Raw genomic sequence first — 14,959 nt, 5'->3', positions numbered from 1 at the left:
ACTGCGCCCCCTGCCTGCTGTGTTGGGTATTTCAGGCACTTTAATGAGGAGTCGTATGGAATATGACACACAGCACTTGGGACTGAGCCATCATCGTTTCCTCAGATGATGAATGGCTTTTCCTAGATGGATAAAAGTTGGTTAAACTGCACTGTGCATGTGTTTAAATTCTGCTTCTGGCGTTTCCCACGCCCACACAAATTCCTCCATATATGTGTGTGAAGCTTTACAGCGAGACATGAGCCCCTCTTCATTACATGACCTACGTCTGAGTCACGTTTGTGTGCACTTACAGATGGCTTTCTCTGCCTGAATGTGTACGAAAAATTGAGGAGAAAGTTAGACTGTCTGCCAAGTGTGTGTCTGTGTGTGCGTCTGACCTCCTTGCTGCCAGCCAGGTGTTTGAAGGCCAGGTTTCGCGGCAGAGACGCTTCAGCTCTGGTCGTCATCATGGCATCACCGTCTGGCCCCGCCTCCCACGCCGTGTCTTTGACGATGTACGTGCACTTCTCCTCGAACTCCGTCTCCGTCCATTGTGTCATGTCTGCCTCTTCCATATCCATCTCCATGTCCACGTCAGTGTCTGTCATGGTCTCGGCTCCATCCGAACCCGTGCTGGTGGCGGTGGAGGCTATCTTGGCTCTGTGGTGCGTGTCGTCCTGCTCCATGGTGTGCGCCCCCTCACTGGTCAACATGGCCGAGCTATGAGAGGTCGCCTGGTTGGGACACAAAGACAGGAAATAGAGAGAAAGAGGGAGAAATATGAGTTTTCTTGCATTTCTGATCTCCTTTACCTGTACTTTTCCATCAGTGAAAGCTAAGAAAAAATGCAGCAACATCACTGCTGAAATTCACAAGGAAAGATTTTTACAGAAAGAAAGTAACCAAGAAATAAAGAGGAACTGGAGGAAAGAGGTAGGAAACAAGAGTGAGGAAAGAAAGAGAAGAAAAGATAGACTTATAAGAAAATACCCAAGTCAGAAAGAAGGCAAGAAGAACCATGGAAGTCAAACAGAGAAAAGATAAAGAGAGAGATGGAAAAAAAAGCACAGATAGAGTGGTGGAAAGACAGAGTGGGAGGAGAAAGATAGCAAAGAAAAAGAAGAAAGAAATCGGACAAAAGAAGATAAAAATGGAGCAATGAAGGGATGAGGAAAGACAAAAGCGGGAGAGGAAGAGCTGTGATTATTATGTGTGGTGACTCAGTAATGAAGGGGGGTCAGACTAACACTACTGTCTCACACACACATATACATACAGACACACACACACACACACACACACACACGTACATGCACACTAAGGAAAAGACAGGAAACTGCTTGTCAACTATTTAGACTAAATGTTAACTAATTTGAGAAACAATTAGGAGATAAAACCTGCATTCATTCATTCCCTTCCTCATTCATTCACATCCAGTAGAAATCTCAAACATGATAATGAGAACAGTCTGAAACGTCAAACACACTGTAATCCTGTTTCCTGTTAATGTTTTTCATCAGTTTGATTTGGTCAAAATCATATCAAACACCTCAAACAACCCTTCTTCTCTCTCGTAACAGAGGTGATAATCTGTTTGTGGTTTTTGGCTTAAACATTAATGGAATTGACGGATTTCTCATTTGTCTTTCTTCTCTTTAAATCATTAGAAAACCACAAGGTGAAAATTAAAATGAGTCAGGCTGAGATAGGAGCCTGTGATCAAACACGAGAAAGAAGAGGAACTGATAGTGGAGGTCAACATGTGTCTCGCATAGAGTGATAAAACAAAATGATTATGCAAAGCCTTAATTATAAGAAGAATTTGTGTTTTTATTGGATGAAACTGGAACTTATTCCGACAATCAATCATTTAAATGCAAGAATATTTACTTTAGCAGCTGCATATTTTCAACCAAATCCACTTGTGATTATGTTGTTTCGTAAATTAACTTCTTGTTTTAATGCAGAAAGTGTATTTTAGCAATTTTTTTAGGACAAATTTCTCATCTTGACCTTTTTTTCATCCGTTTTCCTCACTGAAGCAAACAAAGTTTCCGTATTTCCTATTTAGACTTTTCGTCCTGTATTTTGTATTTGACTAATTTTTATTCTGAGGCCGTGCAAATCAGACAGCCACCATGTTCAAGGGAAATTTTCCACAAAAATGTGATATTTCCCGTGTTTCTTCCCTCTTTATACTCCCCACCTCCTCCCCGTCTCTCCCTGGGGTTGAAGACAGAGGAAGGAAATGCTGTCTGTGTCTCAATGAAGCTAAAATTGGAAGCAGAGTGGCACTGCAGCGGAACCGGCAAATCATCCCAACTCCCAGCGTGTGTGTGTGTGTGTGTGTGTGTGTGCTTGTGTGTGTGTGTGTGTGTGTGTGTTGGTAATGGATGGGGGGAGTAGGTGGGAGTGATGAGGAAGGGAGCGTCAAAACTTTTCCATTTGGGGGGCCACGGCAGCGCAAACAAAACTTCAAACACGATCCCACCCAAGACAATCCCACACACACACACACACACACACACACACACACACACACACACACACACACAGGCAGATATCCACACAGGGACAAACATGCTGCTTGTCCCACGCAGACAAGAAGAAAGCAGCACATCTTCAATGACCACACTTGGCTCTGCAAATTCTTCTAAAGCCGCAAGAAAGAAAATTATTTCACATCCAACTGGCTCCAGTCACAGCTGACGACTTTTTCTCTAAACAGCAGCGCAAAGATGATGAAATGACACACAGAGATAAAACCCCAACCAACTCTACTCAGTGCAAGAAGTAATTTAAAAGAATGCATTTTTTTAACAATAAAATCTCTTTCAGGAGTCAAATAATATCAAAAACATCATTGCCAGCAACTGTGATGCTTGCTGAGCTTTTGCAAATCAAACAAACTAACTTTCTTGTTCTTGACTTACAAGACAAAAACGGTACCCAAAACCTGAATCATTAACAAAAAGCTACAACTACAAAGCTTAAAACAAGTCTGTGTCTTGAGTTAAACAGTGAGGCTCATCATACTACAACAAAGCAAATCATCAAAAATGACATTCAAATCCCACAAAACCACGAAATCCACTATTTGACTTGTAAAGCTGATATTTCCAGTGAGAAGTAAGTTCTCCCAGACAGCGGCTGCACCGTTTCACAGAGAGAACAACAGTTTCTGCTCCATTTGCTATTTAAATGAAGCACATTAAAAAGTGATCAGATATGGAAAAATTGTTCTCAATATTTCAGCTCCCAGCAGAATCCTCTTTGCATAACAGCTGCAACATCGAAAACTAATAGTGAAACCCAGAACCAAGAAACAATCAACCTCTTGTGCAATTAGAGCAACTGAAAATATAAAAGTCTGCACACAGTCAGACAGCTCCTACAAAATACACTAATTAAAAAGTTAGAGTAATTTAAGTTAAACAAATCCGGCAGACATTGAAAGAAGAAATTGCACTCCTCTCCAGTGATGTGGGGAAACTTTAGTGAGAAAGTACAAGTTATTCAATTGTTTCTGTTAACCAACTAAAAAGTAATGTGGTAAAGTAGGCAAAAAAAAAAAAGCGTTAAAACACATGCTGAGAATTAGAAAATACCCTAAAGGGGCAGTTAAAAAGAATCAATACAAGTGACAAACTCTCCAGCAGCAGCACTTGAAGAAAAATCTTGTCAAGACATGAATTAAAAAAGTGTCAAAAATCTGGAAAAAGTCAAAAAATCAGATTTAAATCAACCTTCAAAGTAAGAAAAGATTCCAAAATTGTCTTGAAGTTTGATTTTGATTTGCCGTCGGTTCTCACAGTTTAAGTTTGAATGCAATCTCCATAATGAATTAAAAAATATAAAGTCAGAAAGAAACATAAAAGATCAAATCAGATTGTTTAAAAATCTTAAACAAAACTGTTGATTTTCTTCTCATCCTGAGATTTATGTTTGTGGTTAAAATTTTAAAAAGTCAGAAGGTGTGAGGAGCTGCTCCTTTCTTACCGTGTAACTTTGGTCCCATCCACACATAGGGACGACCGGTAGGATCCTCTCTGAATATGTGTGTGAGGACAGGTGCAGTTCTCCCCCTTCTGTCCTTCCTGCTCCGACTGCTGATACTCCACACTGGTCAGATTGTGTCTGTGTGTGTGTGTGTGTGTGTGTGTGCACGCCACCAAAGTGTGTGTATGTTCTGGAGTGTCTGATCCACTTGGTGTCCTGTTCAAATGTCTGACAAAATCAAACATCTCTCTTACTTAGTCCTCTCTCTCTCCCCCTCCCTCTTTGTAAGCCACGCCCCTTACTCCTCCCCTGGCCCCGCCTCCCTCCTCCTCCTACACACACACACTCTTTGCGAGGAAGCAGCAGCTTTCACCTGAGGCCACGAGCTACACACACACAGACACACACACACACACACACACTCACACACAAAAGCACTGACAACTTTTTTCTGCGTTAGAATAAAGATTTCTTACAGTAATCATGACGGTAGCGTGTGTGTGAAAGAGACAATATGTGTGTGTTGGGAAATGTCTTTTAGCAGCTTTAAACGCGTCAACAACAACAACATATGTGTGCGTGTGTGCGTGCATGATGGTGTGTTGGGGGGAAGAATTGAGTCACTATCACAGGATGTCCCTCTCTTCCCCAGGAAAACACACACAAACACACACACACGGACACACACACATGGACACACACCACCTCTAGGGGGCAGGACTGATCTGCTCTTATTGCCTTTGTAAAGGAACTTAGGAGTACACTCTCTCTGTTATTGTCTATGTCTCTCACCCTTTCTCTCTTACTCTCGTTCATATGGCTTCTCACCCTCTATGCATCTCTCTTATTTTTTTGTTTTACTATCGCTCCTTTAAAATGCCTGAATTAAAGCTCCAAATATAAATTCCAGGTTGCATAATTGGCTCGTGCAAATTCACGTACGTTGCTAAAGCTTTTACAGAGGAAAAGCAGAGGGTTAAAGAAAAAGAGCAAAACTGAATCACAATCAGGTTTCATTTAAGGAAAAAATAAAACAAAATGTGTGCAGAATCCCCAGTACATCAGGACAGTTACAGAGTTTCCTGTTCTCTCTCTCTCTGGCTACTTCATTAATGGATTTTAAAGCTTCTTTTGCAGCCGAACCTTAAATCACTGACCATCTTGAGTGGGAAAAACTATTGCCTCCTTATTCCTGTAAAGACCGATCACCACACCAGAATGTTGCACAATTCTGCAGCAGATTTTATCAAAAACACGTTGTGGTTATGGAAAATTACCGATAGTTAACATATGGTAGAGTTAAGAAAGTTGAGGGAAAGACTGCGGTTACATTTAACCAAAGCGAAGTTGCCCTTCAGTCACATTCAAGGAGGTCTGATTGCACTAGAGTTAGAATATTGTCCAGTTTCTTCATCTACTATATTGATAATTCTGCTACCTATTGTAAAATAAGCACTGAATGAAGCTATTTGAACTCCTACATGTACATATGCTTTATTTAAAGCCTTTATTTAGTGATATAATGTCCTTGAAGCTGGCACTGGAAACATAAATGTCTTGTACAAGGGTTGTTTTTCTGTTTTCCTTCTTTGGTCAATACTGAAAGTGTTTGATGAAAATGTCTCTCTCTCTCTCTCTCTCTCTCTCTCTCTCTCTCTCTCTCTCTCTCTATATATATATATATATATATATATATATATATATATATATAAAAAAATGTCCTCTGCAAGTTCAAACTGGCTCTGTCACAGAATTGTGTTCTTAATTAGTCGAGCTACATATGCTATGCATTTAACCATGTTGGAAATTTTACAAAGAATTTCTTAATATATCTTGACCTCATCAGACTTTAGTCAGAATTTTCATCTACAGTAATCAGGACCTTGAGACCATCTTGTGTGTCTGGAACTGGCTTTCTGCCAGTAAAAGCTTAGTTCTCCTCCTTTCCTAGTCTTCTTTTTTTTACTCTCTCTTTATATATCTCATTCTCAGCTATCAGTTCAGTAGCATGCAAAAAAAAATGTCAGCGCTCTCACTCACCCTGTTATAACAAAAGCTCACTCTCTCACTAACACTGGAAATTCCCATCTAATTGTCCCCCTGACTCCCTCAATTTACCTCCTACTCACTCGCCTCCCTCCTCGTCCCCCTTCTCTCTCCTTTCCCTTTGATTTCCACATTTTATTTACAAAAATGATTTTCCACACTGACCTCTCGCTTTGCTTTTTTCCCCATCACTTTTCTCTTTGCCTTTTCCCCTCTTGAAGCCTCTCTTATAAAATAAATAATTTCAGGAGAAGCCACTGTTCCTCTTTTGGCATTTTCTTGAGTGCTTTGAGAGCTTTTTTTTCCTACCAGATAACAAGAGATTGGAAAAGGTCAGCGTGAGAATGGAAGCTACATCGAAAAGAAAATTAGAACTCCAAAAGAGAAAGAAATAGTAATGCAAGAAAGACAGAGGAAATGAATCAAAATAAGTTTAAAAATTGAAAATTAAATGTAAAACTGGAACAAAAGGAAATGAGTGAATTAAATCATATTTGACAGAAAAATCGAGAAAATTGAAAAACAATATTAAAGTTATGCACTTACAGCATGATTAATGTGTGGAGCACATTCAATCAATTAATTAAAAAAGCAAGTTTGGTAATCAAGTTTGACATAAAAGACGGGATGCATTAGATTCATTCTGTGCTGACCATGAAATGAGGAGAATAAAAACAGATGAAAAATGCATACACATAAATATACACATACTTTATCTGTCCTCCTCTGACTCTTAACCCCAAAACACAGACTGCAGCAGTCATTTGAGACAAATTCTGACAAAAAAAGCTGCATATTAATAATTTATGTCCCATTTTGTTGACGTGAAAACTGCAGAAAACTGAGAGAAATCAAGTCTTTGTACATCGTATCAGTACCAGTCTGACAATCATCAGTATGAGCCTTCAGAGGACTAAATGAGCCGTCATCTGTTTGTGTGTTATTTTTTCTTCCTCTAATGAAGAATGATGATCAGGAAAAGAAAACAAGCAACAGGAAGAAGACGAGGAGAGAGAGAGAGAGAGAGAGAGAGAGAGACCGGACCTCTCTCTCTCTCTCTCTCTCTCTGGTGACAGAGGGTCTGACCACATCACTCGCTGCCTACTGCTTCCTGCCAACGGACGACCCCGAAACACACACACACACACACACACACACACACACACACACACACACACACACACACACACACACACACACACACACACACACACAGCTGCAGATCTGTCCCACAGCTGTCGGACATGTTGATGCTTTACAACTAAGCAATTCCTCCCTGTGCAAAACAACCAGAGACATACAGAGAGAGCACTGCGAGAGACGCTAAAGAGACTGATATTAAACAGGAAAAATGTGTCTCCTTTTAAAAAAAAAAAGGTTCTGGTAACTAACTGACTTACTGCGTATGAAATATATAAACAAATTATGGTAAATTCATGTGCAACGATTTTGCACACACAAATACTTTTTGGGTGACGTGATGCTGGACAATGACAGTGTTTTCAGATGGGTTAGTTCAGTTTAATGAGTCAATATGAATAACCAACTGTTGTGACAAATCTTTAGTAGTTATATAACAGTCGTGGGTTAGAGTGTGTTGTAAGGTGACAGGACACGTAAATGTTAGCACAGCATTTAGATGTTCGTCAAGATTTTCTTGTTGTTACCCCAAAAAGCTTGTATTCAGAATAAGAAATCCTCAAACTCTGTTAAAAACTTCTCATTAAAAAAAAAATCTGAAGCATTTCTATTGTGGCAAATCCCAACAAAGTCATGGTAGTTTTCATAGGCTGTCTCTTAAGCATCAAACGCTCACCACTACCCCCTGTCAAGACTGAAAGATAGAAAAAACCAGTTTGCTATAAACCAGCATACACTTCAAAAATGGGATATGTAACATCACTGAATTCACCTGTCTGTTAAGGTGATGAGGTCACTTTTACATTCATGTTCACACAAACGAACAGCAAGCTTATCAAACCATCTAAATAACTAATAGTCCATTTTATTTAGGATTTCCTAAACACAGAAAATTCTGTTCACTGTGGTAACAATCTACTTTATAGAAACATTAAATTAAAATGTCAAAGTACCTGGGATGAAGTTCAGGATTCAACATGAGGATATAACAAACAATTTAACAAACTTCAGCTCCTGTTAGCATTTTGTCAAAACCTGGTTTCTCATTAATCTGACCGGTTCTGTCTTTATCACAGTAACATTTTACTTTTATGCACGCTTCAGTTCGCAATATAGGAAAGGTGTTCCATGATTTTGCTTGCAAACTGTGCATTTTCTGGTCTCTGTGATATTTTTTGACCAATATTTGTGCTAAAATAAGGAAAAAATCACATCACATCACACAGCATGTAGTCCAGATTTGTGCCACATTGAAAATGACACTAGGTCTTCCCTAGTGAAATTACTGTTGTGACTTTTACAGAAAAGATTGCTCATTTTGAGGCTATCAGATTAATGGAGAAGGATGCATATCTACAACCTTATGTTTTAAACACTTTCCTATCACTTTTATCAATGTGTAACTTAGCACAGATTCTATGTGACACTACTGCCCTTTTTGGGTGCATTTATATCACACCCATTATACTGATCATTCAAATGAAAAGTACAGAAAGTCTGTTTTATGTGGAGCAACAAACTTTATTACAACCATTTTTATGCATGCATGGAATGACTATTTAAAGTAGGTGAAGTGTTCCTTTAGTTTGCACAGACATATGACCTGAAACGAAAATGTGTCTATGAATGTTTTGCAGTAGCATTATGTTTCACCACAAATGTAACTATCACCATAAAATAGCCACATTTATGGTCCTTGGTTAAAGATAAACATTCACATAAAAATCATCACTGTGTTTTCTATTCACCACACCAAAGCCTGTTTCCTTCACTCTTTGTCGGGGTATCTGCAGTAGGTGGGGTGGAGTGTCTGTAAAGGTAGTTTTATTTATTTATTTTTTTTTTTACCCCACACACAAACAGCTCTAAAGTCACACTGAAATGTGTCTTTTTGTTAATGCAGTGGCCTTGCTTGCATGCCTGCAGGAGACAGAAAGGAGGGACAAAGGAGAGCCAGAAGACCTCCTGGGTCTCTGTTAGTTTAACACAGGGCCTCTATCACACACACACACACACACACACACACACACACACACACACACACACACACACACACACACACACACACACACACACACACACACACACACGCACGCAAGAGTGTGAGGACACACACTTTTATCCTTACATAAACTTTCTACTACGCTTGGGAGTTAAAGTCAGAGAGTTCTCCTGACATCTGCCATCTGTGAGAGCTTTTGAAAACATGAAGAGGAGAAAGGAGAGTGAAAAAGAGAAAGAGGATGGAGATGGGTGAAGGGGCTTAAGGGGCTACAGGTGGGATTAACACCTCACATTCCTTCCGAGGGAGGCAGTTTGTGTGTGCACATTTACAGCAGTCAAGATCTGGCAGCTTCCTTACAGTGTATGAGCAAAAGTATGTGGACACGCAAACATTCCTCTAACTCTTCAGGGAATGATTTGCTCCCATTCAGCCACAAGAGCATTAGGGAGGTCCAGCAGTGATGTCTGGTGGTTTTAGTTCATCAAGAAAAACTCAAATTCTGCCACACCAAACTATTACCACTAACTTGAATTTGACCATCAGAATGAAACACCTATCCCCACAGAGCTGCTGCAAAGCTAACATTTAGGTATGTATTATTTAACACAAGATTTCCTCCAGTTTTAGTAGCTAAAGCCCAATAACACAGTAGATGCAGAACATAAAGGCCCGTTTCCAGTGTTTCCGTCCTTTTTTACGCCCAACCATTCAACTTAACCATCTTTTCATGCCTTCTAAACTGGTAGAAATAGTAGCAGTGACTGTAATTCATGTGTTTATGCCTTAAAATTTGACTTTCTTGCCAATTCAGAGATATATTCCCTTCATATTCCATAATGTTTGAGCTTGTTTAAGCAGTGAATGCTGTTGTAACAAGACACTGACCTGTATGAATCCTTTTCTCTGGACGTTTTTGTTCTTCAGTCTCTCTTGAATAACCGATCCGGATCTCAGCGAGACGACCTGGTTTGATAACAGTGAAAACACAAAAACAGTCTCTCAGTGTGACATATATGTGTTAACAGTGTCGCTGCTTAACATGTGAACTCAGGTCAAAGCTGACCAGGAGCTTTGGAACAAATCAAGCTCGACTCTTCTATTTTCCATTATGTTTGTGAAGGTTTTTGGAGATGTGGAGCCGCTTTGTCATTCTAATGAATCAACTGCAGCAGTTTCGTTTTAAGTGATTCAGCAGGGAGCTGTTTGTTTTCTTGTTACAGTCGGGAAACTGTTCTATCTTTCAATTCTGGAGAAAAAAAAACATGGCATTCCTTGGATTGGGAAACTGACTGGACCAATAAAACAAGCAAACATGATTGCCCAGATGCCCAAAGAGAAAGCCCCATAGAAGGAAACACAATCGAGAGAGAATTCACCCTGATAAAGTTCTCCAGAGGGTTAAACACTTTCCTCCTTTCCCTCCTCCTCTTTCTTCTCCTGCCTTCCCATCTTCCCCCCTTCCTCCTTCTCCCCTCCAGTCATCCCGAGTCCCAAACATTTTAATTGCAGCCCACAGGCCATTTGATGCCTCGTCAATTCACTGTGAAGAGATCAGCTATTGTCCACTTCCTTTGTGTGTGTGTGAGGCTGTGTGTTACCGTGACGGTTACACTGGAGGGCAGTGCATGTTGGACCCTCTGTGTGTGTGTGTGTGTGTGTGTGTGTGTGTGTGTGTGTGTGTGTGTGTGTGTGTGTGTGTGTGTGTGGATTTAGGGAGTTAATCCCTGAATAGAGAAGCCATTAGGGAGAATTAGGCAGGTTAGAGGCAACCATGATCCCTTCAGCCGTGTGTGTGCATGTGTGTGCGTGTGCGTGTGTGTGTGTGTGTGTGTGGTGTGTGTGTGCGGGATGGCCAACAAAGCGTGGCATGCGTCAGGTCGAGGACCTCAAAAAGAAGGGGTGGAGGTGCATCGGGGTGGGAGGAGGGGGGTTTTGTGGTAGCCAACTCCCCTAATCTTGCCAATCCACCCCTGCTGTGCACACACACACACACACACACACACACACACACACAGAACACAGATGGGTTCATCTTGACACTCTCAACAGATGGCTGTAGCAGAAATGCCAAGGGTAAACTTGAGCAATACCCAAACCAGACAGTCACCCTCCACATTAACTCCCCCCCTCACCCTTCAGTGTCTCTAGCTAATCATGGTGTCCTCGGCACGCAAGCAAACACACTCTTCATTAAGACGCAACTTAACACACTCATCCACACACTGCCATCAGGTCTGATACTAAAATCCATTTCAAGTACCTCCTGTGCAGCAATGTTAGCATACATGACATTGATATAGGGTGACTCTGTGAATTAGACCTAATTAGAAAATTTTCCTACATTTTTTTGTAAACTGGCGCTTCCAATAACTAGATTCAGCCACACAAAGTTTAATAATCTTCAAATAGCACCTGCTGTTCCAAATTAGTCATATATGAATGTCATTTCTACTGCTGTAGTCTGTACTACCTTTGCGTGTCTTGTAGTTTGGGGTTTCGTACGATGCTGAGGCCTCTTGATCAAGTCATAACCACAATTTAACGGAATAGTTGAGGGCATACGCTTATTTGCTTTATGATCAGACAAGAAAACAAGACTGACACCACTCTCATTTAAGGAGATGACTGGACCCATGAGGAAACAGTCAGCCTGTCACTTTTTAAAGCTACAAAATACCATTATCAACATCTGACGGTACGTGCCCACAGGATCCATAATTCCATGCTTTCCATTCACTGGGAAATTTATGAAAATCTGAACTTGAAAAACTCCCAATAGGCTAATCATTGCTCATCTAAAATGAAGACAGATTCAGCGGTGGCATGTCGTATTTCTCACCCTCAGTTTTTTCAGAAACACATTCTGGTGAACTATTTTTGAATGATTCCAAACCAGATGCCAGGTGGTCTGGTTCGATGAGGAGCAGACAGACCCTGAGTTGCGCAGGTTTAGGTCCAGGTATTGGTTTCCTGTTGGAGATCTCCTGAGATCATCTGCCTAGTCGCACTTCATACCTTTAGTCTTGAAATCACTTTTTGTGGCTGTTGTTTTTCAAGAAACAGCTTGGATTAGCATTTTGTGAATAGATTCAGCAACTACACAGTCTAGCAGCCATTTTTTTAGCTTTAGAGGAAGCTAAGATAGCTGTTTTCCTCTGAAATGTTGCAAACATACCATTCAGCTTCTCCAGTATAGTGAATTGAGCTTTACTTTATTATCTTATTCTATCTGAACAACCCATACATTTTAGAACAGTTTAACTGCACTCTATTAGACTTTGTTTGTTATGTAATGGTAAAACGCAACTCACTAAACATTGCAAGGTTTAAATTTATTTGACTTTTTTCTTCTTCTAGTTAGATATCTCTGATAAGAAACCGATGAAGAGTTTTTCAATCCGAACACATTTACAATCCAACATCTGGAATGAATGATATTGATATATCTGAATACAATAAATAACCGAAGACATACACACACACACACACAAAAAAGTTGTGCACTGACTTTGATAAGTTCACAGAACTTACAGTAACCTCTGATTGCTATTTGTTCATTTTCCGGACTGAGCACTGCGCAGTCCAGTCATGTGAGCCTGTTTCACTGCTGTGTACGTCACTTTCGGCCAACAGCGAGCGTCAGTCCTGAGAAAAACTGAACAACTCTTTGTAAGAAACAAAAATAAATCAACTTTTATAAAGCACTTTAGTAAGGAAAAAACGGGGACTCAGATGCTTCCCGCACTCACTCTCAGGTAGCCATTAAAAACTTGAGGACATAAACATGTTCCAGCAATATTCCAGTAAACAGCGGAAACGTGCGGTGAGTCACAGCATGAAACAGCAGCATGGAGATAACACACACACACACACACACACACACACACACACACACACACACACGTACACATGCCTGATGTCACATTACCCCCCGTCCTGGTAGTTTCCATTATAACAAGCCTGAAGTCAAACCACTCTAGTGCAACTATTATACATAAAGACTCACAGTGTGTCTGCGGTTGACAAAATCGAATTAATAGTGACCTCATTCTTGTTTGTGGTGTTTTTATCTTCCACTGTATCACTATTACATTCCTAAATTATTCTTAATAATCCAAAAGGTGAATCCAGAATGTCTGTTTTTCTTTAAAATTGAATTCATATTGAGCTTATAAAGCTTCTGTCTTTATTTGTGTCACTATAATACGCATATAGACACTCTTACATTCATTTACATGTCTGTGCTTATACCTTTATTGCTAGTTATTTACCAGTCAGCATTTGCATTTTCTGAGAAACTGTCAGGGATTGCATGGGGAACAATCTGGTTTTGAACCTATTTATCAGTACAGCTGAGGAAAGACACACCATGCGCACTTACAATGTGTGCAAATTGTGATGCAATTTTTTTAGTAATAAAAGTTAGAAATTAACTGACATTTATTTCAGACTTCCAGCTATATTTCTATCATTCCTGTATATTTTTTCAAAAATGTAAATGTAAAGAAGCTCCAGGTTAAATGAGAAGATTTTAAAGGTACTAGAAAATGAAATGTAAAATAATCAAATTAGAGTATGGATATTAAGTTAGTCATTTGATATTGTTTTGTCTGAATATTGTGCAGCTTCCTCTTTCCACTATGGGACATTTTAAACGCTTACTTTACTAAATAAAGAATGTTTTTAGCAGTAAAAAGTACACTTAGTGACAATTCATTCATTAAATTATTCATCCTTTTAATCAGGCATCCATCCATTAAGGCTCTCTCTAACAGAATCTGTACGAAGAATTCTTGAAGAAGAAATATGAAAACGTTGAGATCAAACTTCCTGAATGTATGAAAAGAAAGCATAAGACACTCCTGTAAACGTAATGGAAAAAAAGTCCAAGCCTTTAGGCGCACAGTTATGAGGGAAAATAGTCCACTTTGTTCATTCCAGTTCAACTTTAGAACTATGGCAGCTATAATATGGTATGTAATTATGGCAAGAAAAATGTCTAATGCATTCAGACTGGTCGTATACCAATGATAGCACAGGAATAATATTACATAACAGCATCCAAACGCACGACGTGAGGTTGCGCAAAATCTCCATCATTACAGCCATAACATAATACCTTCACGGAAAGTCGGATTTGATCATATTTAAAGACATTTAATCGGCATGTATTCATCAGTTTGAACATATAAGTGAAAGCTGCTATAAATTCAGAATTACTAGTCTTATCTGGTAAAGAATACCGTATTAAAAGCGTCCTAGAAGTGATAATAAAGTGACAGAGAAATAGCGCCGTTACGCACGCCTCTCCCTCCCCCCTCCCAGACCTCCCGCCGGGTCTCACCTGTTCCTGCATCCCAACAGCGATCCTCCTGTGTTTTCTGCTCTACCAGGGTTCGTACGGATTCTTCTACAATATTCCTATAACATCAGGACTCCTCTCTGAGTGTGAGGATCCAGAAGGAGCTAAGTGTTACTTTGTGTTTGTCTTTCCAGTTTCCTTTTCCACTCACAACAAGCAGCCTGACTTAACCCCTCCCTCCCCCCCCTTACTCCCCTCTTTTTTTATCCTCCTTCCATCCTCCCCCCACTTTTCTCCCCCCTTATCACATTGTGTCTTTCATCTCTTCCTTGATGTTTCCAACCTGCTTTTTCAATTTCATTCCTAGCTCTTTTCCACCCTTCTTTCTCTCCTTCCACTTATTCCCTTCTTCCTGTTACACATCCATCTGTCTTTCTTTCTTCCTTCCTTTATCTTCCTTCCTTTTTGAACACTTTTTTTCTTCC

The 14,959-nt window shown here is 40.0% G+C and overlaps 1 protein-coding gene across 2 annotated transcripts in view; it reads right to left on the bottom strand.

Moving 5' to 3' along the window:
- Positions 1 to 14,625, bottom strand: part of prdm1a (PR domain containing 1a, with ZNF domain) — a 25,814-nt gene extending 11,189 nt beyond the window's left edge. The window contains exons 1-3 of one of the 2 annotated variants that reach the window (XM_035948815.2): positions 14,517 to 14,625; positions 10,058 to 10,135; positions 381 to 716 (exon numbers count right to left, since the gene is read on the bottom strand). In XM_035948815.2, coding sequence (XP_035804708.1) covers positions 381 to 716; positions 10,058 to 10,135; positions 14,517 to 14,528 — 426 coding nt within the window. In that variant the 5' untranslated portion in view covers positions 14,529 to 14,625. Of the gene's footprint in view, positions 1 to 380; positions 717 to 3,981; positions 4,201 to 10,057; positions 10,136 to 14,516 lie in introns of those variants that run through there. The other variant, XM_023271696.3, reaches the window with a different exon arrangement.
- Positions 14,626 to 14,959: the final 334 nt, after the last annotated feature.

Source organism: Amphiprion ocellaris, chromosome 9 (genome assembly GCF_022539595.1).
Source record: "Amphiprion ocellaris isolate individual 3 ecotype Okinawa chromosome 9, ASM2253959v1, whole genome shotgun sequence".
Classification (NCBI taxonomy): Eukaryota; Metazoa; Chordata; class Actinopteri; family Pomacentridae; genus Amphiprion; species Amphiprion ocellaris.
Note: the sequence above shows the minus strand (reverse complement) of the source record. Positions and strands in the feature narration are given on the sequence as shown.